General features: G+C 47.8%; 1 protein-coding gene across 3 annotated transcripts in view; it reads right to left on the minus strand.

The window, feature by feature from the left end:
- The window catches only part of MCAM (melanoma cell adhesion molecule), a 50,169-nt gene that overhangs the window by 16,936 nt on the left and 6,099 nt on the right, over nucleotides 1-27,134 (minus strand). For all 3 annotated transcript variants that reach the window (XM_084803570.1, XM_084803571.1, XM_084803569.1), the window contains 7 exons: nucleotides 8,943-9,073; nucleotides 6,409-6,619; nucleotides 5,118-5,188; nucleotides 2,991-3,078; nucleotides 2,087-2,266; nucleotides 1,587-1,711; nucleotides 368-521 (listed from right to left, as the gene is read on the minus strand). In XM_084803570.1, coding sequence (XP_084659696.1) covers nucleotides 368-521; nucleotides 1,587-1,711; nucleotides 2,087-2,266; nucleotides 2,991-3,078; nucleotides 5,118-5,188; nucleotides 6,409-6,619; nucleotides 8,943-9,073 — 960 coding nt within the window. The remainder of the gene's footprint in view (nucleotides 1-367; nucleotides 522-1,586; nucleotides 1,712-2,086; nucleotides 2,267-2,990; nucleotides 3,079-5,117; nucleotides 5,189-6,408; nucleotides 6,620-8,942; nucleotides 9,074-27,134) is intronic.

Here is a 27,134-nt window from a genome sequence, read left to right on the forward strand (position 1 = left end):
TGCTCACTGTGGATGAGAGTTGCCATCTGATGCGTCTGGAGGGCACCAGATTAGGGACGGCTTGATCAGCCAGCAGATTTTGAAAATTATTTGTAGCGCAAGCAGTTACAAAAGCACCATCTTAGAAGAGGCATTCCCAGGTGATGGCCTGCTCCAACACTTGCACACACCGCTCAAAGCAAAAAGGGAGTTTGCTTGTTTCTTTGGAACTATTTTTTTCCGATCTGCACATTTCCTGTAGTTTTTAAACCAATCAGCTGAAGCTCCTGCAAACGATCAGCTAAGGTTTCTTTAAATCGGACGACAGCTCTAATGAAAACCCAGTGAAACGCTCCCCTTCTGAGTAAAACCCACAAGACCTACTCACAGTTCACAAACAGCTCTAAGTCGTCCATTAGCTCGTTAAGGGTCTGTAAGTCAAGCGCTTTGCACCGGTAAATACCGCTCTCGTTCCTCTTGATGTTGTGAAAGAGCAGCTCTTTTCTACTGACAGCAGGTGACAGGTCCACTTCCTCCCCATTCTCCAGAGCACAAGACAGAGGAAGAGAAGAAGCTCAGCAAGGTCATCATTAGCACAAATGCTGCTGTCAAGGAGCAAGTTCTGCCCAGGTGAAAGAAACCCGATTCTCACAGTAGATACGTTCACCAATCTGCAAAGGGTTTAGTTTGGGAAGGGAGAAATCCACCTGGGCCCTTCTGCAGAATCCTAAAAACTTTTACTGGGAAGGAAAACTCATGCTTCTAGAGCTCATGGTTTTAGGGAGGAAGCCTGCAAGTTGCAATAAACTTGAGCACGCTCCGGGAGAGAGCGGAGGACAGGAAGGCCTGGCGTGCTATGGTCCATGGGGTCACGAAGAGTTGGGACTCGAATGAACAACTGAACAACAAGTACTACAAGTCGCATGAGCACCTCCTTTAGGCTGAAGAACCAAAGCTGAGGAAGAGTATTTGGTGACGCACACAACCCTTTTCTCTGCCACAAAGCAAGCAATCATGAGAAAAGCAGAAGAAACAAGCCAGTGTATCCCTGGATTAGATGCCAGCTTCCACTCAAGGTGAGGGCTGTAGCTTTGCTTGCAGGAAGTCCTAGAATTGATTTCTGGCCAGATAGGGCATCTCCAGATAGGGCTGGGAAAGATTCTTGTCTGAAACCCTGGCGAGGTGCCAGTCAATGGAGATGGGGAGGGCACACGGCCCATGCAGCACCCCTGTCCATTTTTGCACCACCCTCCCCGCCTCCCCACTGTTACACCACTGAAACTTGGCAGCATGGTGGAGAAAAAGACCTGTTTTCAAAGGAAAAATCAGTGGTTTACCAGTGACATTCGGTCTGGCAGCAAAGAGGGGTTATTCTAAAACAAAATAGCCCCCTTTCCCCCTCACCGAATTTCGGCAGCAAACTGCAGAGTTTTCCTTTGAAAACGCCCCCCCCCCCCCAATTTTGGCAGCACAGCAGTGGCAGGGGCGCAGACCAGGGCGGGGGGCAACGCGGCCCCTCCACCCCCAGAAGTCGCCCACCCCTGAGCAAGATGAAGCAATGGTCTGACTCTGCCTATGGCAGCTTCCCACGGGCTCTGTGTGCTCACCTTCACCGTGAAAAAGGTGTACTCGGGCTCCGGGTTCCCATCGGCTTTACAGTGCAACGTCACGTTGTCCCCCTCCTTCACCGGGCTCAGTGCTTCCATCTCAAAGCTGATGTTCTCAGAGGGGTCTACAGTGAGGGGCAGAGCAAACAGAACCGCTGTTAGCCTTCCGGACCTTCTCCTCCCATCTCCCAGTGCAGGCGAGAGAGCAAACACTGAGACACGGCCGCTCTTGGGCACCACTGTTTTCCTACTGCATCCTTTTCTTACTTCCTCCACATACAATCTTCAAGGCCCTCTGAACATCTTTTTTTTTAATGGGGGCCTACAGCAGATCCTGGACTAGACAGAGCACTATGTGCCCGGATTCTCTGCCTGGGTCTTCCTGTGATACGACCAGTGTCGGTCCCTTCTTTCGGCAGCCAAGGCAGCACCTCGTTGCTGGGACCTCCCAACCCAACCGAAGTACCCAGCAACGGCTCCCACCCGCTGCCCAGCCTTACAATGAACGTTGATTTTGAAGCTCTTTGATGTGAACGTCTGGTTAGTCCCCATCAGGCTGTAACTGACTTGGCAGTAGAAGTTGGCATGGCGGTCGTCTTTGGTGACTTGTGCCCAAAGAGTGCTACTGACCGTGATCAGCCCGCTGGATTCCCTGGTGACTGCAGGTAGGACTTCAATTTCTGGTGGAGAGAGAAGGCGGGGGGGGGGGGGAGAGATAGTATCTATTCCAAATCACTGACCCTGGGAGAAAAGCATATGCATGATCTCACAAAAACCCTCTGAAGGAAGGTCAAAGACTATCCTGAAGATCAACTCCAAATCTTACAAGCTGCTCTGCTAAGGCACAGTTTATGTTGCGAGGGACTTCTGGCTTTGCAACTCCAACTAAGATCCCCCTTCCTGTGAACTCAACATACAGGAAGCACATGTTACACTCAAAATCTATGCTCCCAATATTTTACTTTTTCCAGAAGCTTCAGTGCCCCAGGCTGTATCACTAGTTTTTCACTGTTTATTCATTATATTTAGATTTTCAGCCAGGACAAGCTCCCACAGTAGCTTAAAATTTCAACCCACACCATCTAATTAAGGGTGTGTGTGTGTGGAGGTGCAAGTCTCTTCTGGCACTTGGAATGGATGTCATCCTGCAAGTTCCAAGCTCTTCTCTCCAGAGGTAGGGGGCAGGGAATGCTGCAGATGGACGAAGGTGCTGGCTGATGGTGAAATGCCAACGCACAGAAGCAGCCCCCTTCCTTTTCCTGTGAGCTGCAGTGCCCCAACTTCTAACATTAATCCTTCATTACTCACAGCGTCCTGCAACTGGGCTTGCCCTTTGTAGTACCCTAACCTATCACTCCAACACTCGGCCATAGGGCACTTTAGCTTCACTTGCCAGAGACGTACCTTTTCCATTAGGGCTCAGAGGTTTTTCATCCTTGTACCATGTGATGGCTGGGGTTGGGTAGCCATTGCGGCTGACACATTTTCCAATCTGAGAGACAGACAGACAGACTCACACTGCATAATCTGAGGGTCATAGGGTGTTTCTACATTAAGCAAAAACTCACAAAAATCCTTTCTGGAGCTTCCTGCTTTTGGTTTCGTTACGGGATTAGGAGGGCTTCTTTACATAGCAGACACGTGGTTTGAACAGAGGGAGTGCCTCTCTCCCTCCCTGGCATGTGTGCAAAGGACCAGGGTGTGTGTATGTCTTGTTTTCATAGCTTAACTTCTGCTGTACTCTTTTCTCGCAGCCCCCAGGAAACCTCTGACTTACTTCTGAGTAAACATAACATGTAAGATTGTGCCGTAAGTCTGCAACCCTCGGCACACTTATGTGGGAGTAAACCCCACTGAACAAAATGGGACTTACTTCCAAGTATACATAAGATTGCCCTGTAAGTCTGCAACCCTTGGCACACTTAGGTGGGAGTAAGCCCCACTGAATTTAATGGGGTGCTCTGAATCAACAGAGGATGTTGTTTCTGAGTTTGGTGGGGTGGGGGATCAGATGTGTTCGTTGCAGGGAGGCATTTTCCCTCTTCTCCCTCCAACTGAGAAATGTGCTCATGCATTTACTTGGCAGACACCTGGGAATCAAGGAAAGTCCTTTCTCAGCAAGACCTGAACAGAGGCAGGAGTTGCAATTGGCGGGCAATTCTTGCCCCCGCGCCTGTCAAATCTGCTTCTGCATGCCCTGCTCCCACCCTCAATGCCTTTGTCACCCTGACCACATGCACCCCCAGCAACTGAAAACAAACACCCACAACAGGCAGACAGAGCGGTTTTTCCCACTATTGGAGAATTTCACAGGGAGGTCATGGCGCTCCTGTTCCATGGGCTGGAAAATATACGACATTTATTGTGTTTGGGGAAAACACGGGATAGGCTGGGGGAAATTGCAGGAGACACCCTGGAGGGTAATGGTGTCATCTAAAGAGGCCGCAAAGTTCCATGACAGAGCCATCTCAATAGCAGGATAAAAGCTCCATGTGATGAACCCCTTATAGTCCAGTGATTAACAGATTGGTTTGAGATTCAATTTTCAGGTTGAATGGTATACAGATGTCTTGCTGAGTGCAAAGACAACATTCCTATAAATCTCTACTGGGCAATTTTCATACCATGTGTTCCACTATATCCTGATTGTAGTTCATATAAACACCCCATCCTGTGCCAATTCATGTTCTACTCCAAAAATTTCCAGTGCTAAGTTTAGTAAGTCTTCTCTGCTTCACCGAAAAGGTAAAATTCTTTACTGCAACAAGCCCTCTTAATGCTAGCACCGGTCAAATGTGGCATCTTGAGAATGTTGCCTTTTGTTGTTGTTGGGTTGTTTTTTTAAAAAAAATCAAGTTTCTGACCCTCATGGTTGGTAAGAAAAGCTTGGACATATGAAGCCTAAGGCAAAGAGAACCTTGGGTCAGCTGGTGGGACTTCAGTACTTTGCCTCTCTCTCAGTTCCTTTTGGAACATTAATAGAAGAGACCAAGTCACTGTAACCGTGAGCTGGAATTTGACTCTAGGTTCAGCTTTGGTTGAGTATAATGTAAGGAGAGACCTTTTACTCAATGGAGGGCCCAACATTACTACCATCCTAGAGCCTTCGCCCTGCACACGTAAGCCGGGGCTGTATTTTCTGAGCCCCAACAAATGTTCAGTCATGTACCAAGATTACCCACGCTGTATTATCTAAAAAAACCACACACAGCCATGCAAGTGTGCACAAACAGCACTTTTGCCACAACCTGTTCTGTGTCTGTCAGAGGTGAAGCTAGTGAGAGAAAGGAAGCCCCAACTCTCGATTTGCCATAGGGAATCCTATGCCAAACGCATGTGGCTCTGGAGATGTCCCAAGCTTTACAGCCTCACCCACTGAGCCACATAAGGGCTAGAAACTCGCAAAGTTCTATATTTTTAAAATAAAAGCACAGAATGCCAAGAATGGGGAATTCTGCAGCAGATATCCAGTGCAACCTTGTGAGGTACAACCGCAAATGTGCTTAGCACAGTCATGTGTGCAGTTCTTACCTTGTGAGTCTTGAGATCTGACGCCGTGATGCTGCCATCCGTCTCTAGAATCTCAGGCATTTCTGGAGTTTCTAGAAGAGGAAAGTACCCAGGCTAGGATTAGCAATGAGGCAGAGGGGATAAAACAGTCACAGCCTGGATTGTGCTTTGGCAATAAACTGCTCATCCATTTTACTTACAATGTACTCCACAGTCTCACACCCAACCCATCTTTGCCCATGACTTCTGTCCACCAGTTTCGCCAAAGCTCTCTTGCTCCCTTCAAGCACTGTGCGGAACTGACTCCTAGAACACCTGCATGCCGCCTCCTCTTACGTCTTTCAAACCCCACCCCTGGCACACGCCCCCCACCCCGGCCCCATATTCTACTGTAACCAGGCCAAAGTATGTGCAAAGTGTTATAATTATCCCGTATTATTCTTCCATTAACCTCTGTCTGTCCACCTATCTCTGCTTCCTCTGTTGTCTCTGCAGGACTGAATTTAAGACTGTAAGCTCCTTGGGGCCGGAACCCTTTTTCTTATATTTTATGGAGTGCCATACACACGAATGGCCCTATATAAGCCTTGCATTTCACAGCTCACCTGGTAGAGGACAGACAGATCGCTCCATCTGTCCTCCACCAGCCACTTGGTTTCCTTGCCGGTTGTGGAAAAAGTATCTTTCCCTCTTCTGCGGCCAGTGATGTCACCAGGGCAGGACTTTGGGCAAGTGTCTGCGGCCCGGCTCAGCAGAATGAGCAGGTGGAGTTCACTACATTTGCAGTAAGTGAAGTCATACACATTACCATCTAAAGAGTGTGCAACCCGAATTACAAGAGGAGCCACTTCCAAAGGGGTGGTCATGTCAGTCTGTTGCAGCAAAAACAACCAAGGGTCTTGTGGCACCTTGAAGACAAAAAAAAATTACGCTTCGCTAAATTTTGTGGACACTGTCCACAAAAGCTTGTGCCAGAGTAAATGTGTTGGTCTTTAATGTGTCACAAGATTCTTTGTTGTTTTAACTGGGAACAATATATTGTTGCTGGAAAAATCAGCATCCCTGCTCATCACAAAGTGCTGGTGCTGCATCCCTGTGAGCCCTGGCTGCTCTACACCACTGTGTCCACCCAGCTGCCTATGGCTTGTCTTGTGCATGTGTGTTGGGGTGGGGTGGGGGAGATGCTATGTGGTACCTACCTGGAGTAAATCACACATTCCACCCCCAATTCCTGAAGGCCTAAGAAACAAGCCAGGTAGGTCTAGAATAGGAGCCATGCTTTACACGTGCCACAGGACCCAGAACTACTCACTGGAGATGTGCACTTCAGTCCGATTCTCTCCAACACCGAGGCTGCCGAGCCCCACCTGGCACACGTACACCTTGGCATCCTGCAGCATCACTTTGTTTATGACGAGGGAAAAATCGGCGGTCATGTTCAGCCGGTCCTGGAATTCAGACTTCACGTGATGCGCCTTGCCCTGAATCATATAGATGATCTTCTTCCGTGTGCTTTTATCCATCTGAAACACCAGGAGGAAAGATAGCGAGCATGGCAACACCGGGGCCAAATCCAGCTCCCCCCGGGGGGGGGGGGGTCTGCCTGCCCCACCTGCTGTTGCCAATCCGGGGTCAAGGGAAGTGTGGGAAGGGAGAGGAACACCTGCGGCAACAGGACTTGCCGTGAGCCCTGGGGGAGAATGCGGGGAGGGGGGAGAAGAAATAGACCTCTGCTTCCAATCACAAAGAAGCCTAGCTGCTGACCAGGCGTACTAGAGGTGGCTAACTGCTGGGGAAACGTAGGATGCAGGCAACGCCTGGATGCGTTTGAAGCATTTTTTTCAAGCAGGGCTAAAACAACCCCATCTTTGGAATTCCAAATGGAAGAGACATATTGATCTGAAGTATACAACGGGTTTAAAACACTTCTCTTCTGCTTTCTGCAGGAGAGCCCATGCGTGCGTTAAAAAGAAAGACGAGCCGGTGCGCTTGTGTGCCTCGTGGGGCGAGCCCTGCTTTGTCCTGCCTGCACACCTCGAAGGGCCCTCCCCCCGCTTCAAATGCCAATTTCCTCTTCAGTTTCACCACCTCTCTTGTGCAACGCCTGGTACAGTGCGTGCTACCTGCCTTTCTGATTGTTTAAAGAGCTGCTTGCACATTTATAGATTTAAAAGCTCATCTGGCACATTCACTTCTCTCTTTTTAAAAACTGAAAACGGCTTTGGGAAGGGTGGGTGGCTGATGTCACAAACTTCCAGCCAATGAGCACAGCGCACTGGGCTGCTTCCTGCCACAAACAGATAGCAGCAGCTCCCCCTTGAGGTGCAACATGGAGCGCGCATGCTTCCAGAACACGGGGATTCCTGTACATCTGAATTCTATCCATATCAAATTAATGTTCAGAAATGACACACCGGAGATCAAAAACTTTTCCGAGTGTCACTTGTAAACACCTCATAGGAACATAGGAAGCTGACTTATACAGATTCAGAACACTGGTCCATCTAGCCCGGTATTGTCAACATTGACTGGCAACAGCTCCCCAGGGTTTCAGGCAGGGTTTTTTGCAGCCCTATCCGGAAATTCTGGAGATCGAACCTGGGACTTGCTGCATGCAAAGCAGGTGCTCTTCTACTGAGCTATGGCCTCTCCTCCTTTGGATGTCTGCAAATCCTCTATTTTACCACTTCATTATGATTCGTTTAGTCCTGCCCCTATTCTAAAGAAACCAGCTTATGCACTTCCTATTAGGTACAATCCTGTACACACTAAGTCCCATTGAATGGGACCTACTTCCAAGTAGACACGCACAGGATTGCACTTTTAAAATTGTGTCTTTATCACTGTTACTTTGTGTGGCACTTTGAGACAATAGTTTTTGAAAAGGCAGCATAAAACTTTGAAAATAAATATATCCAATTCTGACATTTTATTTAGAAGGCACAAATATTTGTAACATTAAAGCATTAGCACTGAGCCTTTGAGATGGGGGAAACCTACAGTTTTACATTCTGTCTGCATTCAAACAAACCAAAATTTGGTTTATTGAAGTTTCTTTTAAGCAGGGCTAAGCCACTGTGGAGCAGCTTTTATCTCCTGGAGTGACTGCCTAGCGGATGAGCTGTCACACGGCGGCAGTGTTGGACTTCCTGGGCCAGGGGAGAAAAAAGTCTTAAAATTGCCTAGCCCTGCTTTACTTAATTCATCGTATTTGTTTTAAAGTTATCAATTCTAGTGAGATTTAATTGAAACATTTAAACAAACAAAAAATGGCGACATTCTAAAATGGGTAAAGATAACTTTCTATCGCACCACTGTCCAGTACCAGAACAGTATGCACACTTTGGAGTTACACAACAGTTTTAATCAGGATCCATTAGCTGTGGCCATTACTACCATTTAACGTTTTTATGGCCTCAAATAGTTCACAAAAATACTGATGTAACACAGCCCCTGCCTTGAGGAGGTACAACGTCTGGCTAGAAAGACAATGACGGCAGGAGGGGATCAAGCACCGACAAAAGGGAGTGAAGATGGGAGGAAAGTGTTGCTGAGAAATTGGGATTGAAAATGGAAGCCAGGCAAAAGGGCTTCATGATGATCAGAAAAAAGCCTGCTCTAGGCACACAGCGAAAATGTGGGTAGAATAAAAATGGACGGGAACAGGAGAAAGAACTAACAGAGGCCACCAATAGGGTGTATTTGACAAAGAGTTCTACATTACTCAAAAGCTTCCATGCACTTTCAGGCCTGGCTTAGCCCGATGAAAGCACAAAGCCACAACACTTCCCCAAACCCACTCTCTCCAACCCCGAAAGCTTTCCCAAGCAGTCATTTTTTACTCACAGTGTACCAATTGATGTAAGCATAGCTGCCGTTCTCTGGGAGGGAGAATTGGCACTTGATAATGGCCGTCTTCCCAATTTCCACCTCCACCACGTCCGGCATGGAGACTTCCACATGGCTACCTGCTCCACCTGAGACAAAGAGGAAAACCAGAGGGGAAGAGCTGGAGCAACATCCATCCTGCTTTCGAGGATGGAGAACGAGTCCTTCCTCCCTTTCTAACCCTGCTTGTGAAGAACAGTCTTCTAACTGACTTGCTAGAAGTGAAAGCAGCAAGACTCTTTGAAGGAACACAAGTTCCACACTATATCTTAAAATCCTGTACTGATTTAAAAGTGAAAGGGCATTTGTTTTTCTGGGTAAAGATATATCGGAATAACACAAATTCTCCTGCAATTCGTTATCATACTTAACTCAGTTCAGAATAGGGCTGTTATGTTTAAATTGCTTTTTAAAAAACATTTAAGACAGCAATCCTATGGCTGCTAGACACTGTCTCGTGGGCCACAGGATATGGTCTATTCCAGGAACCGACCTCGGAGCCCGCGCTCCAAGGTCGGTTCCTGGAGAACTGACACCCCCCCCCCTGCTGCCTCGGAGGCAGTGCAGGGATGCCCTGTCCTCCACGCTCGGAAGACGAGCGAGGAGCGACTGAAAAGGGGCAGGGCTGGGGGGCGTTCCGGGGTGGGGAGAGTGGAGCTGCGTGTACGACACATCCTATGTGTCGCACGGCACCTTCCTCTCCCAGCCAGCCCCCCCACTGCTAGACGGCCGAAAACGGCTGTCTAGCGAAAAAGGGCAAGGCAGGAGAGGCACGGAGGGAACAATCCCCCCCCCCCCCGTGCCTCTCCTGCCTTGCTTTGGATAGGCGGTTGCCTCGGAGGCGGCCGCCTATCTACTTAGGATTGCACCCTAATAGGATAAAATGTTTCCCCTGATTAATCAGGAAACATGTTTTTCCATATATATTAATACAAATTCTTACGAAACCTGCAAATCACAAGCACCATCTTAAAAGCAGCAGTAGATGCCTCTTTTAAGATGATGCCACCACACCTTGGGCACCGTCTAAAAGAAAAGTAAGTATGCCACTTGCTTCAAAAATCTTTTGTTTACCCATATGCAAATACTATGCAGATTGAATCAACGGAATTCGTTAATCAACTAAACCTTAGGACGCAATCCTATACATGGTTGGACATAAAAAAAAAGTCCTACAACTTTCTGGCTGGACAGAAAAAAGCCCTACAACTCCCAGCATTCCCCAGCCAGCCATGCTGGCTGAGGAAAGCTGGAAGTTGGAGGACATTTTTCTGTCTAAACATGCATAGGATTGCACCCTTAATCACTTAACATTTCTTTAAACTGTATTGAGGCTCTAGATCAAAATGAATGTCACTAGCGCGCTACATGACATGGTGTTTTAGTGCTTATGCAGGGCATGCACACCAGAGACAAGGTGGATCTTCCTCATAGATTTGACTTCTAGTGTCTTTGGAGAAGGGGTTGAAAGCTGAAGACTGGCATCTCTAGCAACTCTCTCTCTCTCTCTCTCACACACACACACACACACACACACACACTTAAAAAGACACCCCCCCCAAAACAAGATGGAGGAGTAGCAATTTATCAAACACTGGTACCACATGAGACCGCTGAAATCCATCCCCTTATTCAGGATTAATTAAAGCAAAGCTCAACTAACTCCCATCAGAAAGACTGTGCATTTCTCATCACTAAAAGAAATTAGAAAAAGAGCTCCCCGCTCCCCTCCAAGTGCAAACTTCATACGAATTCTCCACAGCTGGTAGCGGTTGCCTGGCAACAGGAAGGCTGCAGCCTGCACCACAGGCCTCCATCCTGGAGGTTGCCAGAGGTGAGGCCACATCTATGCCACAGTTTTAAAACTGTGGCCTAGATTTAATAGGCTTTCCCTCTCTTTAGGAATGCCTTCCCCCTCTTTTGGGGAGAGAAGGAGTGCTGGGGAACTTCTGACGGATGTTCAGCACCCTCACCGGCATTCTTTGTGGGAATCCATGACAGCTAAATTGATATAAGACCAATTTATAATGCATGTATGCATCGAAGAGCTGCTGTTGATTGAGTGCAAAGGAATGTTTAATAATAATTCTAACCCTAAGGACAAAGTACCCCCAGGCATGCCCAGAATACCTTTCCTTTGCAACAAAAACACTTCCCATTTCAGGGTGCGATCTCAATTCTGTTGAAGGTGCTCTCCTTCCCCCTTGATCAACAGGGCTAGCTAACCTGGCCAAAACATCCTTATATCCCATCCTCCAAGCATCTACACGTGAAGAATTCTGCATAGCACAAAAACTTGCTTCCAATCTCTTATTCTGAGGACTAGTTCTTCCAGTAAAAACACATCTTCTCACTTGCTCCATTCCCTAAAGGCAGGTATGGCGGGTAGAAATCCTTTCTTTCAACACTGAGTCATATAATTGGCCTTTACCCAGAATTTGGCCATAGATTTTTATTGGGGGGGGGGGAGGAGCAGCAGCTGTGGTTCCTGCAAGACACACACACGAGCTGCTGTTCCCATCAACCACAAGAAGGGGGAAATTGGCTGCACCCACTGACTCGACTTCCCAGATGCTGTTTGCAAGAGAACAGGTGGGAATTCAGAGATTAGGCCCTCTGCACAAGGGGGCTTTTATTCAACGGCAGGCTACAGGCAAACCTGCCAGACTTCTCCAATTACCCTCTCTTCTCCCCCACACCGATCTCCTGTCCCACCCAACACCTTCCCCATCTCTCAATTGTTCTGGGATGACATCTCTCTCTCTCTCTCACACACACACACACACACACACACACCCCGGGCCAAGCAGGATGTCGGACCCAGCCGAATTTGCTCCATCTAGAGAATATGGCCTTTTTGTTGAACATCCACTGGGTTTTGAGAAGTCCAGACAGTCAGAAAAAGCTTTAACGTATGTGGTATTATATGTGCGTTTTGCAGGTGGGATTAGAAGCCTCCCTGCCCCATCCTTAAAAGAAATCCCAAATTACTTCCAGTGATAGTCTTTGCTTTATCTGGACCCAGCAGATGGGGGAGAAAAGACGCTGGTGTTTGTCCATGCTGTTAAGGCAATGCTTCCTCAAACAAGGACCAAAACCTTGCGGATAGTGGGGGGCAGAAGGAGAGGACAGAGACCATCCTGCATTGTGTCCCCTATAGCGGCCAGCCAAGACACCTCTGGGAACATCCGCCCCTTCAACAAAGCATGAAGATGACATCGTCTGGCATGAACCTACCCATACACTATGCTCATCATCTAAAGCCCTCCTCCAAGTGCCTCCTCCGAGGGAAGCTTGGAAGGTGGCAACAAGGGAGCGGGCCTTCTCGGTGGTGGCCCCCCAATTATGGAACAATCTCCAATCTCCTCAACAAGGCCCACCTAGTGCCAACATTGCGATCTTTCTGGCGCCAGGTTAAACCCTCTCAGGCATTTGGCAGCACATGATGGGGTCTTAATCAAGTCCTGGAATTTTCTTATTACTGATGGTTTAAAAATTGTTTAGATATACGTATGTGTGTGTACTGTCTGTTTATATGTTTGTATGTAAATAGTTTTTATACTATGTATAATATTTATTTTTAAGGTTTTAACTCTTTGGAACCAACCAGACAGCTTTGCCTATTGGGTGGTATAAAAAAAATAATAATTGAATGAAATGAAAAAAAAAGCACCTCCCACCGCCTGTTTGCCCTTGGCACGTAGAGGTACACTGCCTCTGAAAGTGGTATTTCCATTCTAATGGCTAATATCTCTTGATAGACCTCTCTTCCTACATATTTATTTATTTATATAATTTATACCCCACCTTCCTACCAAGGAAATGGAACTCAAGACAAATAGCAACAATAAAAACCGAAATTTAAAATAAAAACTTGGTTAAAACAATCATGAAACAAACGCACAATTAAAAACACATCCAATAAAAGAATAAAAACAGCACCCCAAAGGCCTGCCTGAACAAAAATGTCTTATCTGCCAGCGGAAGGACATTAGAGAAGGAACCTAGCCTCCCTTGGCAGGGAGTTCCACAGCTCCGGAGCAGCCACCGAGAAGACCTTCTCTCTTGTCTGATGGCAGTGGTACCTAGAGAAGAGCCTCTCCTGAAGATTTTAAGACCTAGGCTGGCTTGTATGGCAGAAGGGGTCTTTCAGGTAGCCTGGTCCCAAGCCATATAGGGCTTTCTTTGACATGAATTTGTCTAAATTTTTTAAATCATATGAAGTGGTGCCCATTGTCACATCCTGTGGCGGTGTCTCTCACAAGTTAGTCATGTGCTGCATGAAGGAAGTATCATTTTTATCTGGTCTGGCCTGAGCTGGGTGTTGTGAAACAGTGCACAGGACCGGCTACCAGAGCCTTCTGCATCCGCAGAAAATCTCCCATGTGATGCAGCACCGGCACTTGCAGCTATTTGGAACCAGAATGCATGGCCTGATGTTGCAAGAGGTCAATGTATAAAGTGGCTGCAGCATTATCGAGTTTGTAGTACAAAGCGAGGATGGAAATGACACAAGAAATGCACTGGCGGCAGCATCTGCTTATGGATCTTTATTTAAATTGTTACCATTTTAAAGACTATGCTTACAAAACCAACCATCACCCTTTTCCTATATGGAATTAATCTCCGAGTAGGAAAAATATCAGTTTTCACATCCTAGCTCTCAAACACTGATTCGAGGGGAAGGGTCTTAGTTCTGTTCATGTGCCGCCACTCACCTATGTCTGTCACGTCAAGCTGTCCATGAGCCACCGAATATTTCCCCCTGGCACAGGCACTTCATAAATGGCACCTCCACAGCCTTTCATGTAGTGGGCAATCTGCTATCCCATATAGGGGATCCCCATCAGGCTTTGTGGGGGTGCCCCATAACAGCTGTTCTCCCCTACACCATGCATTTGGCACGAAGCTTAGCCAATGCCTTCCTCCCCAAGCAGTGAGCCTCTGCAGCAACCAGACCACTCACGAGTTCCCCAGTGCTACCAGCAACAGCATGAGATGAAGCACCAGCAGGGCCCCTCGCAGTCACACAAGGCCAGCAATCATCTACCAGGGCTTCCCTTAGCTAAGCCGGTGCTCTTGAGAAGGACTGAACCCACTGAGGGGAGGTTGGAGGAGACCGCAATCTCTGTCGGTGAGAGTTTCATCTTTTCCACACTTGCTAATTTTCAGTGTCCTTTTATAGCCTCGTTGTCACAAGAGTTAACCCTCCATACACATCATCAATGTATTATCCCAAATCCGGTGCCCACAAATATGGCGGCCGGCAGAGACAGCGTCAAGAGTACGAAGGGTTGGTCACTTGCCAAGGGCACTCACCCTAGCAGGGGCCCACTGACAAGAGCCCCCTGGAGTCGCCCCTCCTCTTCACTAAGGAAATGGGGCATCTGCTGTGTGTATGCGTTGCAGGGGGGCTTTTTCCAGTGGCCCTTTATTACCAAACAAGACCGATGACTGTGTCACCTGTCCTCTTCACTACTGCAACCTGCTTGTTCACCTGGCACTCTCGCTCTCTCGCTCTCTCTGGCCCAGACAATGGTGGTGAGGGGGAACAGTAGATGTCACTGCTTACTTGATCACTTGCTCTCTGCCTGTCCAGGAAGCAAGTGGTAGCTGTGATGAGAGAGAGGATGAGGAGCAATAGCAGCTGGTGACAATGGTGGCGAGAAGGTAGATTCACTGAAGGAGAAGGTCCATTGAGAGTATCTTGCCCAAGAGCCCTTAAAAACCTGGAGTCTCTGCACTAGCGGCCATAAATTTGGTTCTGGTAACCAGTAGGGAAGAAGTCCACCACAGAAGTAACACAGAGAGCCACCAGCCTCACAAGGGAAGCAGACGGCACCTCATTCAAAATGGCACCTGGCTATGTCCTGGGCCGGAACTTGGCAATACTGTTGTAAATTTGGAGGGGAAGGATTAATACCTCACCCAATTGTTCTCTCTTGTAATACTCCTTCTCCTGGCAGCAGATACAAAAAGAGACACACTCTTTGCCTCTGTGAGCAGGAAACAAGAAACAGAGCATCATTGAGCAGAAGAAACAGTTGTTCTATGAAAGCCAGCCAACATTTAAGGTTTGTTCTGAAAATAGCGATCCTGAATCTCTAATATTGGACACTTTTATTGCTCCTTCTAAAACCCAGAGAAAGGGTCACAGATGAAAACCGCTTTATGCAGCTTTTCTGTCAGGCCCAATACCCTGCCTGACACTTTAAGCACTTTTACACTGACACCAGCCTAGACTCATCAAACTTCTCCTTTTGCTGCATGTGCACTTTTTTTAAAAAACACTCTCTTTTACATTCCAGGAAAGCAGCTTCTCTAGTCTGCTTGTTGCACTTCTTTGGTATATGAAGTTTCTATACATCTTTTTGTCACCAGCTGAAATTCATCACCCAGTCCAGTTAAACTTGCTATTCCAGTTGTATTTACTTTTAAACTCCAGTGATATTTGCTTTTTATTGTTTCACTACTGAAATGCCCACCCCATGGTGGGGAAGTGTATGGAACCGCAGCCATTAAGATGGGCTGAGTGGGTGAATCTGAGGGGATGCTATAGATTCATGCTTTGCAGCATCACCATAAAGATGGTGCTTTTTGGAAGCTGGGTACTGAAGGACCATGACACCTGGGCCCATGCCCAGCTGAAGGTGGAAACTCTGCCAGATGGTGGGGCAACATGGCAGAGAAGGAACCAGGACTCCTCGGTTCTTTCCCCATTCCTAGCATAGAGTAACCCTGAGCACATACATCAAGGCAGTGCTACTCAGCAGTTGCCTACCTTCCCAGCTGGGACTGCTGTGTACTGCTGAACACAACCCAGAGTGTAGAAGAGATGCCGTATGTGTACAACAGCAGGAAGATGCCCTGAAGCAGTACACAGGTTATGAGAGTCCCCACAGCCATCCCTGTTACTCACACAGATGGCAGGAGAAACCTCTGTGCAGCGTGCTATCTGAGCACACCCAGGCCGCAAAACAAGGCCTGCTGTGCCTTGCGAGCCTTACGAGTTTTGCAAGAGTGGCGAGAGAGAAGACACAGCTGACTTAAGTTGCTTGGATGAAATCAGATATCATTTGTAAAAGAGAGAGACAGAGAGAGCATGCTGAGTTGACAATCCAGGTAATCGCCCAGCCCAGCCCCTCCTCCGGCCCCTACTATACACCCTCAAAATATCTCCAAGGAGTCATGGAGGAATGGACGGAAGCTTGTAGGTGGGCTGGTGGCTGGCTTATTCCCGGCTCAGCACAAATAATGGAGCCTCTGGCTGGACTCCAGAGAAATAATGGGTTTAAAATCGATCCAGTGCTAGGATTGGGCCCAGGGGGATGGAGGCTGAAAAGGAGAGGGTAAAACAATCCACAGTGTATAAAACAGGGTAACCATACCTATGGGAGAAACCCCCTGGCACTCACATGGCCCTGTCCATTCCAGGCAACAGAGAAGAGATCCACTGTGCTCCTAAAGGACACATGTCCCTTTTCCCTGAGGTTGGATTCGGCCCAGCTTCTGCAGCTCAGCCAGAAGGGCAGCTGGAACATCTACATCTGGAAGACATCTACGACTTGAGAAGAGTTGCCCTTAAAGGATAAGCCTACCTTTTTCCCCCTCCTTCAGGCAAGGGGAGTGCTCACCCCAAACTATTCATTCCAGATTTCATTAAGACGTAGTAACTACAACCAGGGATGGGGGGGGGGGAGAATCACCTCACTCAAAAATAGCAAGGGGCTTTTGGTCCAATGCAACAGACTTTGGTGCCAGGAATGAGGGATCCAGGACAATTAACCAAAGGAGTCAAGAAAAACCGGCCTCATGCTTGCGGTGTGCAAACAGAGACACCTGCTTAGCAAACAGACAAGACGGACGGAGCCCTTGGTTGTATCAGTGTCACAGATGCTGGCGGCAGCAGGGAGAGTTGCTCTGTTAAATGGACTGAACACTGGCCTCTTAAAGGGTCGCTGGCCAGGCCTGGGGAGAACCAACCCAACATGTTTTGCTACTGGAGAAAGAAAATCTAAACTGGCACCTCCTCTATGCAGCCTGCCAATTAATGCCGAATACAATCTACTCGGAAGGTTTGCACAGGCATCGCCGGAATGAACAGGAGCTGCGCAAGAGCTCTGCGCTTTACTTACAGGCTCTATTCAGACAACACATCCACACAGAACGAACATGGAGGGAGGGATGCGATAAGCTCAGAAGTTACATGAACAGGTGTGGGTCTACCAGGGAAGGCCCCAAACTCACTGGTAGAGTACTTGCTCTGCATGCAGAAGACAAACCATCAGGTAGCAGGTCGGAAACCCTAGCCGCTGCCGGAGCAGACAAACACTGGTGAATAAATAAGTGTGAGGAGGGATAAGTCAGCTTCTCATGTCCCTATAATCCTGACACACATACATCCCTGTGTTCACTCTAGGTTGTCTGAATAAGGGCTACAGGCTATCCTGCAAGACCTATGTAAGTCTCCACCTCCCCAGACCAATTAAGCAGAAGGTTAGGAAAGGCAGGAAACTACTGCAGAGCCACAAAGGAAACCTGGAGCACAGGTCTGCTAGGAGGAAGCCTTAATGGACTACAAACTGGGGGGAAAGAGCCATTTCTCCTGAGCAGAACAGACCTCTCCTCATCAAGGAAGGAATTATGAATCAATCTCTCTCTCTCTCTCTCTCTCATTGAGCTGATCCTACAGCCCCATTACTGTAAAACATAATCAATATACACTACTTTTAGCCTTAAGACCATTGTAATTGCCACCACAGCAAAGCTACTCCTGTAACAAGGTCTGCTCACTAGAATCATGTATTATGGCACGGATGGGAAAGCAGGGTTCTCCCAGTATCGTTAAGACTCCCAACATCCCTTACCACTGGCTAGGGCTGGATAGGAGTTGCAGTCCAACAATATCTGTAGGGTGGCATGTCGCCCACTCCTGTGTTACAGAATCGGGTATATTCCCAAGACTTCCAAGAACCACTTTCGCAAGCCTTTATAGGGATCTAAAAGTCTACAGGCTGCTTATGAGTGAAGTCCGGTTGGACGCCTGTGCTTGATACAGCTCGCAGTCTCTACCTGCATCCTACCACCTCTTTGTCCACAGCCTCCAATCCGTGCTACCTCATCTCTAACAAAAATGGGAAGGGGAGGGCTTAGGCAAATGTTTTTTAAAGAACAAAAAAGTACCAGAAAACAGTCTGCACTGCAAAGAGAGAAAGGCTATCAATGGCTACTAGTCCTGATGGCTATATGGTACTCCAGTATCGGAGGAAGTATGCCTATATACACTAGTTGCTGGGGAACATGGGCAGGAGGAAGCTGTTGCACTCATGTCCTGCTTGTGAGTTTCCTGTGGGTAGCTGGTTGGCCACTGTGTGAACAGAATGCTGGACTAGATGGACCCTTGGTCTGATCTAGCAGGGCTGTTATGTCCTTAGATGCAAACTTTGTTCCAGCTGAAACATTTTGGATGCTCTGCTCATAGAATGATGGGATTTATTAAGAGAGCCAAGGCAGGTAAAAATCTTTCAGTGAGCCAAATTAGCTAGTGAAGATAGGAACAGGCCAGTTTTCTGCCTTCAAAAAACTCTTCATCAGGGCAGAATTGTAGATGCTGGATGGGAAAACTGACAGGCTTGTCTGTTTGCTCGAGCTTGCTTGCCACTGCCCAGAAGACAGAAAGCAGGAAAGCCATGGCGGGGTTGACGTTAGAATGCCAGGCCCGCATGAAGGCCTCCTCGTCCATGTGCCCCTACTGGCACCAATGATTTCCTGCTTGCGTTGTGAGCTCATGACAAAGGAATGCTCAGCATCCACCACTCAGGACAAGTCAGAAACCGTGCCTTTTGTTAGCCCTCTGTCCCCAAGGTTGGCACACGACTTGTGGCCGGCGCGTCAAAGCAGCTGTTGCCAAAACTCTCAGGGAAGAGTCGGGGGGCACGTGGAGGGGAGACGTGCCAGTTGGCAAGGTTGGTCAGAGAAGAAAAGCAAGGGAGGATGAACGCACAAAAGCCTCTTTGGTCCCATACACATTTCTGATGCAGAAACACGGCCCTACCCGTTTCATTCTCCTTTAGAAGAGGGAACAAACTTTGGGCCCTGCGAGTTTGCACTGACAGGACTTCGGCCTGAAGCAGAGTTCAGAAGCGTCCGTCCCCCTCCCTCTTTTCAGGAGGGGAGCCCACCAGCACAATGGCCTTATTGAAGGCACAGAAGGCCTGGAGGAGCCCTGGGGAACTTTCCGAGCTGGGGCAAAGGACATAGAAAAGACTGGCTGGGAACAGAGACCCCATTCTCCCTGAAAACCTCTCCTGTTTCCAAACGCCCACCGAGCTCTGCCTAAATAAAGGGGGCGGGGGGAAAATGGAGAAGTTAGCCATCACGGATGACCTCAATAGTGACAAGATCCAACTGCAATGAAGGCCCAACATGGTTCCCACAGGACTACCCTGTCCAGTTAACCTGTCACATAAAAATTTTGCAAACAAGACGTCTGGGGGCAGCAAACATCTGACATAAGATGTATCCACTGTGCGTTCTATGGGCATGTGGGGACTGCAGTGTTTCAGAGCAGAAAACAATCCTTTAAAACATCAGTAATCGTCAGGAGCAGAACCATTCGGAGGGAGACCCCCGTTTCTCTCTGCTCCCTCCCCAGGAAGTTCTTGATTTGTGGTCAGGAACCAGGATGTTTGACACACCTCCTGAATGCGGTAACAAGTAGTCTCTCCAGAATCCACCACTGATTCCACTTCTGAAAACAATACGCAAGGTTAGCATTACCATATTTGTCGAACTAGCTCTGTCTTTTATTCTCTAGCGGTGGCAGCCCTGTACAGTCGTTACTTGCACGAAGGGGAAACATGAGTACGAAGGAGATGCCAGCCCACAACTCTGCTCTCCAAGCCCAGGCTCTGTGCACGATTTAGAACCCTGATTGCCAGAGTTCTAAACTGAGGTTAGGTTGCAATCCAGTTGCCAGCTATGGGCGATAGTTGAAAACAATTCACAATACCTTAAGCCAATTATCCTCTCTTTCTCTCCTTTTGCAAACAGCTTCTACTTTGCCATGCGATTTTTGAGCACATCCGTGATCTCTTGCAGTCCAACTGCCTCCGACTGCTTTTCCATTTCATTTATTTATTACATCTCAATCCCCACCTTCTTTCCAAGGAGCTCAGACAGGTGATGAAGGTCCCCTATTCCCTTCAATCACACAAAGACGGACTACGAAGGGCCACTGACCCATGGGAAAAGACAACTGGGGGTTGTAGCCAGGTCCACTGGTGGGCAGGGTTTGAACCACTGCAGGATGGCCTAGTTCTTTCTCTGTGTGCCACTCCATCCCCTCTCTATCTCTTGGACAGGGAAAGTGACTTCCAGCAGGGTAGTCTGGAGAGGAAGTATGGGACTGCAGCATCCAGACATCCATATGATGCAGAAGTCCGCATGAACTGTCAGACAGACTGAGAGTTATGAGTCTCCATTGCCCATTCTACCCCCAACCAGTGCCAAGTGAACACCGTCTTCAGATCTGGGTTCGGGTATAATTGGTACAGGCTCTGATTTAGCACAAATCTAGAACTTGGGTGCAGGAAAAATGATTGAGCAATGGTCACTCCAAGGCCTTTATGGGAATCTATTTCCACTATTAGCTGCATGATCCCATAAATTCATGACCACTGCTTCCACGAAGACCAGGCAGCCAGACTTTTACACTCCCAGAAAAGGAGTCCTTAATACTCATTAGCTCTTATGTAATTGAATGAAGCCGAAACAGGAAGAAACAAACAGCTCAGAAATATGATACAACATCAGAAGGAGAAAATCAGGAACTGGTAGCTCATATTTTAATTGCTTTAAAGGGATTTTGTCAAAAGCAGCTAAACCAATCAGGCACAGAACAACATTACGGTTGGACAGCAAGAGCAGACCACTGAAAGTGAAAGGGAATCCGGAGGCCTAACTCGCAACTCCTGCGTCTAGGGCTGGGGAGGGCAACCTGCGGCCCTCAGCCCCATGCAGCTCCCCAGCCCCACTCTTGCCCTCCTGACTGCCCCTCTGAGAACCACTTCCTCCTCTGCTGTGTGCGCGCGCATGTGCAAGAGGGAGAAGCAAAGAAAGGGTGGACAAAGAAGGAGAAAGAGCTACACCAGCTTGCAATGGTGCAAACTCCACCCACTGTTGGATCTGGTTCCCCTTCCCTCCACTGGCTGTGGCCCCCAACTGACTTTTTCTGTGGGTCACCAGTCTAGGGGTCAAATTTTTCCAACTTCTGGCAAATTAAAATAAATAAATCCAAATGCTGTGTCAGGGGATGAATTTATTCCAAATTTCTAGCCCACTTATCCCTAAGGTGGATTGTAATCTAAAGATGATGAAAACTGAAGGTGCAATCCTATGTATATTTAGACAGAAAAAAGTCCTACAACTCCCAGCATGCCCAGGCATGCTGAGAGTTGTACGACTTTTTTCCTATCTAAACATGCATAGGATTGCACCTTAAAACACTTAATAAAACTTCAAATGCTTTAAAATGGGTGGGGAATCACAGTCCCGGGGGCCCAATCCAGCACTCCCCGGAAGGCCATGCCCGTTCTCCTGGCCCCATCCCATTTCCCCCAACCACCAATCATTTGCTGGTTTCCTGGCTTTTGTGAAGTTTTTCCCCTATTCCAAGAGAGCCATCCTATGTCCACCAGACACTGGGAGCATAGGATAGTTCGGTTTCCTGGCTCAGAGCAAGGAAAGCCCGCTCCTTTCTGCATCCCCCTTGCAGCCAGCATGGAGAGAACCGCACTGGCTACCTCTCCAAGCTCACAAAGCTGAGTGGGGAGATGGTGAAAAGGGGGTGGTCCTGGAGGCAGAGAGGGGAGGAGACTGGGGTGGCTGCTTTACGCTGCTTCCGATGGCTGCCCCAGCCTCCTTCCCTCCCTCTCCAAGGCGCTGCTAAGGCAAAACCACCCGGCCAGCTGAAATGCAGGACAGCTGGAGGGCAGAGCTGCTGCTCTCCTCCTGCCCTGCACTGGATACTTGGCAGCCTCTGCATTCAGAGGCTGCCAACTATTTGGATAGGGTTGCCCCCTAAAAGGTTGAAATGCCTCTCCTAAGGTGTAGTTACTGGAAGTAATACCAGCATATTTTAGCTTTAAGCTAAAATATGCTGGTATTTGTAATATTTTTGGCCTTTCCCTGTTTGCCTTTGGCCACACCCCCTTTGCCCCCAGCCATACCCACCCCTTGAATGTGGCCAAGAGCTTCTTTGACATTGAATTTGGTCCTTGGGCTAAAGGAAGTTCCCCACCCCCTGCTTTAAAACATTAGGCCTGGTCAGTCCAAACAAGATGCTCTTGGAAAAAGCTCCTGCAAATGCTCAGCCTTGGTCACTGCTTTAAATGAAAGCACTGCACGAGCTATATCACACTAAAAAGAGTTGTTAACGTGAAGCAACTGTCTGTATGAACACATCCCAGATTTCAGCTGGGAGCATACAGCAGAGAAAAAATGGAACAGCACCTCCGTGCTGCAAAGGTTTCCTATCATTGCTGGGAAAGCAAGATGACCATTACCAACATGCTCCAGCAGGCAGAAATCCTACCTCAGCCCCAGGAACCTGCATGTAGCCTTGGGCAAGCCCTTACAGCCAGCCTCAGTTTTCCCAGTCTATACAATGGGAACACAATGGCGAACCAACTCAACTCAAGACTGAAAAGCTCTTTGCAAAATTATTAAAGGTGCAATCCTATGCATTTTAGACAGGAAAAAGTCCTACAAGTGGCAGCATTCCCCAGGCAGCGCATTTAGACTTTTTCCCTCTCTAAACATGCATAAGATTGCACCCTAAGTGATATATGAATAGAAAATAGTACCATGGGGGAAAAGCATCAGGTTTTTTCCTGGAAAGAAGCTGCAGAGAGAGCAAGAGAGGGTGTATTAAAGAGGCCCTGGTGGAAATACAACCACCAGAATAAAACCCTTGTTAAAATAAAATCTGGGGAGGGTCTTTGGAGAGGGACACTATGCCAAGGTTTGGAACGGGAACTATCTGGAAGCTTCAGCTTCCCGTTCTTTCCGGCATTACTCGCCTCCCCGGTCCAGGCCCCATCTGTTCAGCATTTGCAGCTTGGCCTTCCCCAGGTGACAAGTCCGGGAGCCCAGCAGCCATCAAAAACAGGCCTTTCGCTGCAAACATTTCTTTGGCAGGTGAACATGGACTGGTGAAAGATGCTTTTTGGCTACAGGAACTGGGAGGTTGGGCTGCTGGTACAAGGTGTGCACGCGCATACCTTATAAGCTTTCCTGAAAAAAGGCAAAAGGAAACATCAACCTCGCTTTTAATTTTTTTTAATTTATTGTTTATTGTAAAATTTCAACAAAAGAAATAAAAAGGATTTCTTCTTTTTAAAGTGCAACACTTAAATGCTGAAGGCTCCTCCTCCCTCTACTGTCACCACCAGCAGCCATTCCAGTAGGCTGTAACAGAAAAGGGAAGCGGAGCCATTCCACTAGCCTTGCTGAAAGGCTTTCATTTTTTCCCTCTTCCCTCCCCATCCCATTTTCCTTGTATGTCGTGTCTTTTTAGACTGTAAATCTGCAGGCAGGGACTATCTTGTTCTGGGACCCTTTTGGGCTGAGAGGAGCAGGAGATAGAGATAGATAGACAGACAGACAGAAATGCTATCTTTTAACTCTCTCTGAAAAACCATACAGGTGAAGTAGGAATTAGACATGCACAAAGACAAAACTGACTACTGGATTATTAGTAAATTGTAACCTCCACTCTCAAGAACCTTTGAGGTAGGCTACCACTGTTCCTGTTTTATAGATTTGCAGAGCGGAGGCTTGGAGAAATTGAGGAAGTGCGGGGAGGGGAGGGGGGGAGAGAAAGACTTGTGCCTATTTTTCAGCGCTGAAGCAATTAGCAATGATAACAAAGGAGGGAAGTGACAGGGGTTGATGAAATAATGCATGGTGTGTTCTCCGTCTCCCATAATACTCAAAGTTGCAATAAAATTGACTGGGAGTAGATTTGTGGCAGACAAGTGACAGGACTTCTTTATACATGAACTGATTTATGGAAATCACTGCCTCAAGTTGCACTGATGCCCACGTTAGCTCAGATGGGTTTAAAAGAGGAATTATTCGACAAATCCATATTTAGTTATTTCATTTAAGGGGTGGGGGTTTTTAACCTGCTTTTCAGGATGCGCTGCCCTCACAAGGCAGCATACAATATTACAAAAACATGCACATACAATTAAACACACAGCAGCAGCTAATGATTTTTAAGCACCAAATGCAAACTTGAATAAATGTGTCTTCAGGTTTTGTTTTGTTTTAAACCCAGCAGTGACGAGGTCATACGTATCTCCCTGGGGAGTGAGTTCCAAAGGTGGGGGCCACCACTGAGAAAGCCCTATTCTGAGTACCCACCACCATAATAGCCCTTGCTGGTGGACCAGAGAGTAGGACCCCCAACACAAATCTTAATGCTCGGGTTCTTTATGCTCCAAATTCATGGAGGAAGAGGTGTACCAATGCCTCTAACTAGTTATGGTGGCTAAACAGAATTTCCATGTTAAAGAAGCAGTTATGCCACCGAATACTATTTTTGAGGAGCAAAAATGGGAGAGCTGTTCCCTTCGAGTCCCACCTGTCAGCTTGGTGAAGGCATCTGGCTGACCACAGTGGGAAGCAAACTGCTGGACTCGATGGCTCTTTAGTCCAAGCCAGCAGGGCTCTTCTGATGTTCTCAACTACGCAACCCCTGTGGGCTGGATTCCTTGTAATATCAGAAGGTAGGGAATAAACGAAATAAAAGTGAGTGGTCCCATTTATTCTCCCCCAGTCCCAGCCTCATACATAGTGGATCACATAGTGGATCTATACTCTTCCCCCATTTCTGGAAGAGAACCAACAATCCCGGGACAGCGACTCGCGGCTGCCGAGCTGCAATTTTGTTCGGCACAAGCCAGCAAGGTAACAAGAAGCCTCACGAGTGGATCTAAGCTTCCTGCACCAGTCCCCTCCCAGATGATTTCCAGATGGGATGCACGCAATTTTCTCCAGTGTGTGCAACAAGGCTGCACGGACAGGACTGAGAACAGAGGGTCATGGGAGAAACGCGCAGCCTGACTCACACAGAGGCAGGGTTTTTTTTTATGGTGCGCAGCTTCGGTTAACCATATTTAGCCTGCCTGGGAACGGTCAGGACATGAACTTCGCAACCCAGCCAAGCAGGATGGAGCATCAGCTGCTCCCTAAGCCAGCTCCAAGGACCAAAGCAGATAAATAAAAGCATCCGAAGGGAGGGACACGGGTGAGATGGGGAGAGAGCTCCCGACTGTATGTATCAGCCTGGACAGGGGATAAAAAGGAGCAAATGGGATGCTCCGGCCAAGTGGGAATTTAACTTGCTTTGGTAACTGAAGAAGACAGGATGGGGTGGGAGGGAGAAGAGAGGCAAGCTGCAAGTGGACCAGGGAAAAAGCACAGAATAATATGCATGCCAAAGGGGTGAAAAATAGCATCTGGAGGGGATAAAAAAAGAAAGAGAAGGAAAGTCCACTTGGAGGGAAAAACTCCATAGAAGGGAAAGCTATGGCTTTTTCCCAGTAGACCTGGCTAAGAACGGGTAGTCCTGTATGGGTATGATGATACATCGAGCACCATCAATGTTCACTGTGTTATGGATTGTTGTTATGATTATTATTCATATAACACCATCTCTGAGCATGACACAAGTATGAGGAAAGGTCCCTACTCCAAGGAGCTTACAATCTATACATCAATATTGGGGGGGGAAACAGAAGAACAGATAAGCAGGGGAAGAATATACAGTTATACACAGGTGGGCAAGCTGGCGCCCTTCAGATGTTTTGGACTACAACTCCCCCATGACAACATGGCCAATAGTATGGGGCTAATGGGAGTTGTAGTCCAAAACATATGAAGGTCATCAGCTCCTAGGGTAAGAAGACTGGGGGGCGGGAGGCACCAAAGGCTTACTAAAAAAAAAAAAAAAAAGTAGGATCTGGAGAGAGGGTGGGTCTCACTGACAACGAGGATTCATTTCCCAGAACAAACCCTGTCAGGCTTTGAATACAATTTGGCAAGACAGTTTGCAAAGACTGCAGTGAGCAGTATCTGTCTTCACGGCGGTGATAGGAAAGATCCACCCTACAGGAAAATAAATGGAGATAGGAGGTCTCCCCAAACTCACTGGAGGAGAATGCTAAGAGCATGGCTTTGGGGCAAGGGCTCTAGCTGGAACACACACAATGTGTGCACAAGGTCCCAAGTTCAACCTGACCTCCGCAGTTAAAAAGGTAGCAGGTGATACCTTTCAACTCTCTCTCTCTCGCTCTGTGTGTGCGCGTGTGTCAGCCTGAGATCCTGGAAAGATGCTGCCAGCCAGCCCAAGACAGCATGGGTGTTGGAACGCTGGGAACTGCAGTCCAAAACATCTGGAGGACACCAGGTTGGGGAAGGCTGAGAGACAATGTGGTATAGAGTGTTGGACTGGGATTCGGGAGGTCTGGGTTCAAGTCCCCACTTGGCCATGAAGCTCACTGGGTGACTTTGGGCCAGACTCTCAGCCTACTCTACCTCACAGGGCTGTTGTGAGGGTAAAATGGAGAAGAGGATGGCCATGTAAGCCACCCTGGGATCCTTGCAAGAGGAAAAAAGGCAGGATATAAATGTAATTAATAAAAATAATAGTCCTGGGCTAGAAGGAAAAATGGTCTGACTCAGTCTAAGGCAGCTTCATGTGTTCTCAAGCCCGAGCAATGGAATGGCGCCCTTGCTGGGGAAAGGGAGTGAGAGTTCGGGAGAGGCCAGGCAGAGTTACTATCATACCAGAGTCACGCCTTTTTCCACCCCCAAACCTAAGCTGTTTAACATTCCTGGCCCTTGTTTTACATAGCAATCCTCCTCCAAGGTTTTCACCTTTTTTTGCCCTCACCCTCTCAAACTTCACGTTGCCCTTTTGGTTTAGAGGGAGGCATTTAAGACCAAGAGGGCTGAAATCCACATAGCTAGAATTTGCACCGCAAAATATGGGCACCATTCCATCTCCCCCAAATCTTGGATTCCTCAGCTTTTCACGAAAATAAAAAAGCAAGTTTCTGGCTTTCATGATTTTGCACAAAA

The sequence above is a fragment of the Heloderma suspectum genome, chromosome 6 (genome assembly GCF_057233095.1).
Source record: "Heloderma suspectum isolate Gila_16-S chromosome 6, 16-S_ref, whole genome shotgun sequence".
Lineage (NCBI taxonomy): Eukaryota > Metazoa > Chordata > Lepidosauria > Squamata > Helodermatidae > Heloderma > Heloderma suspectum.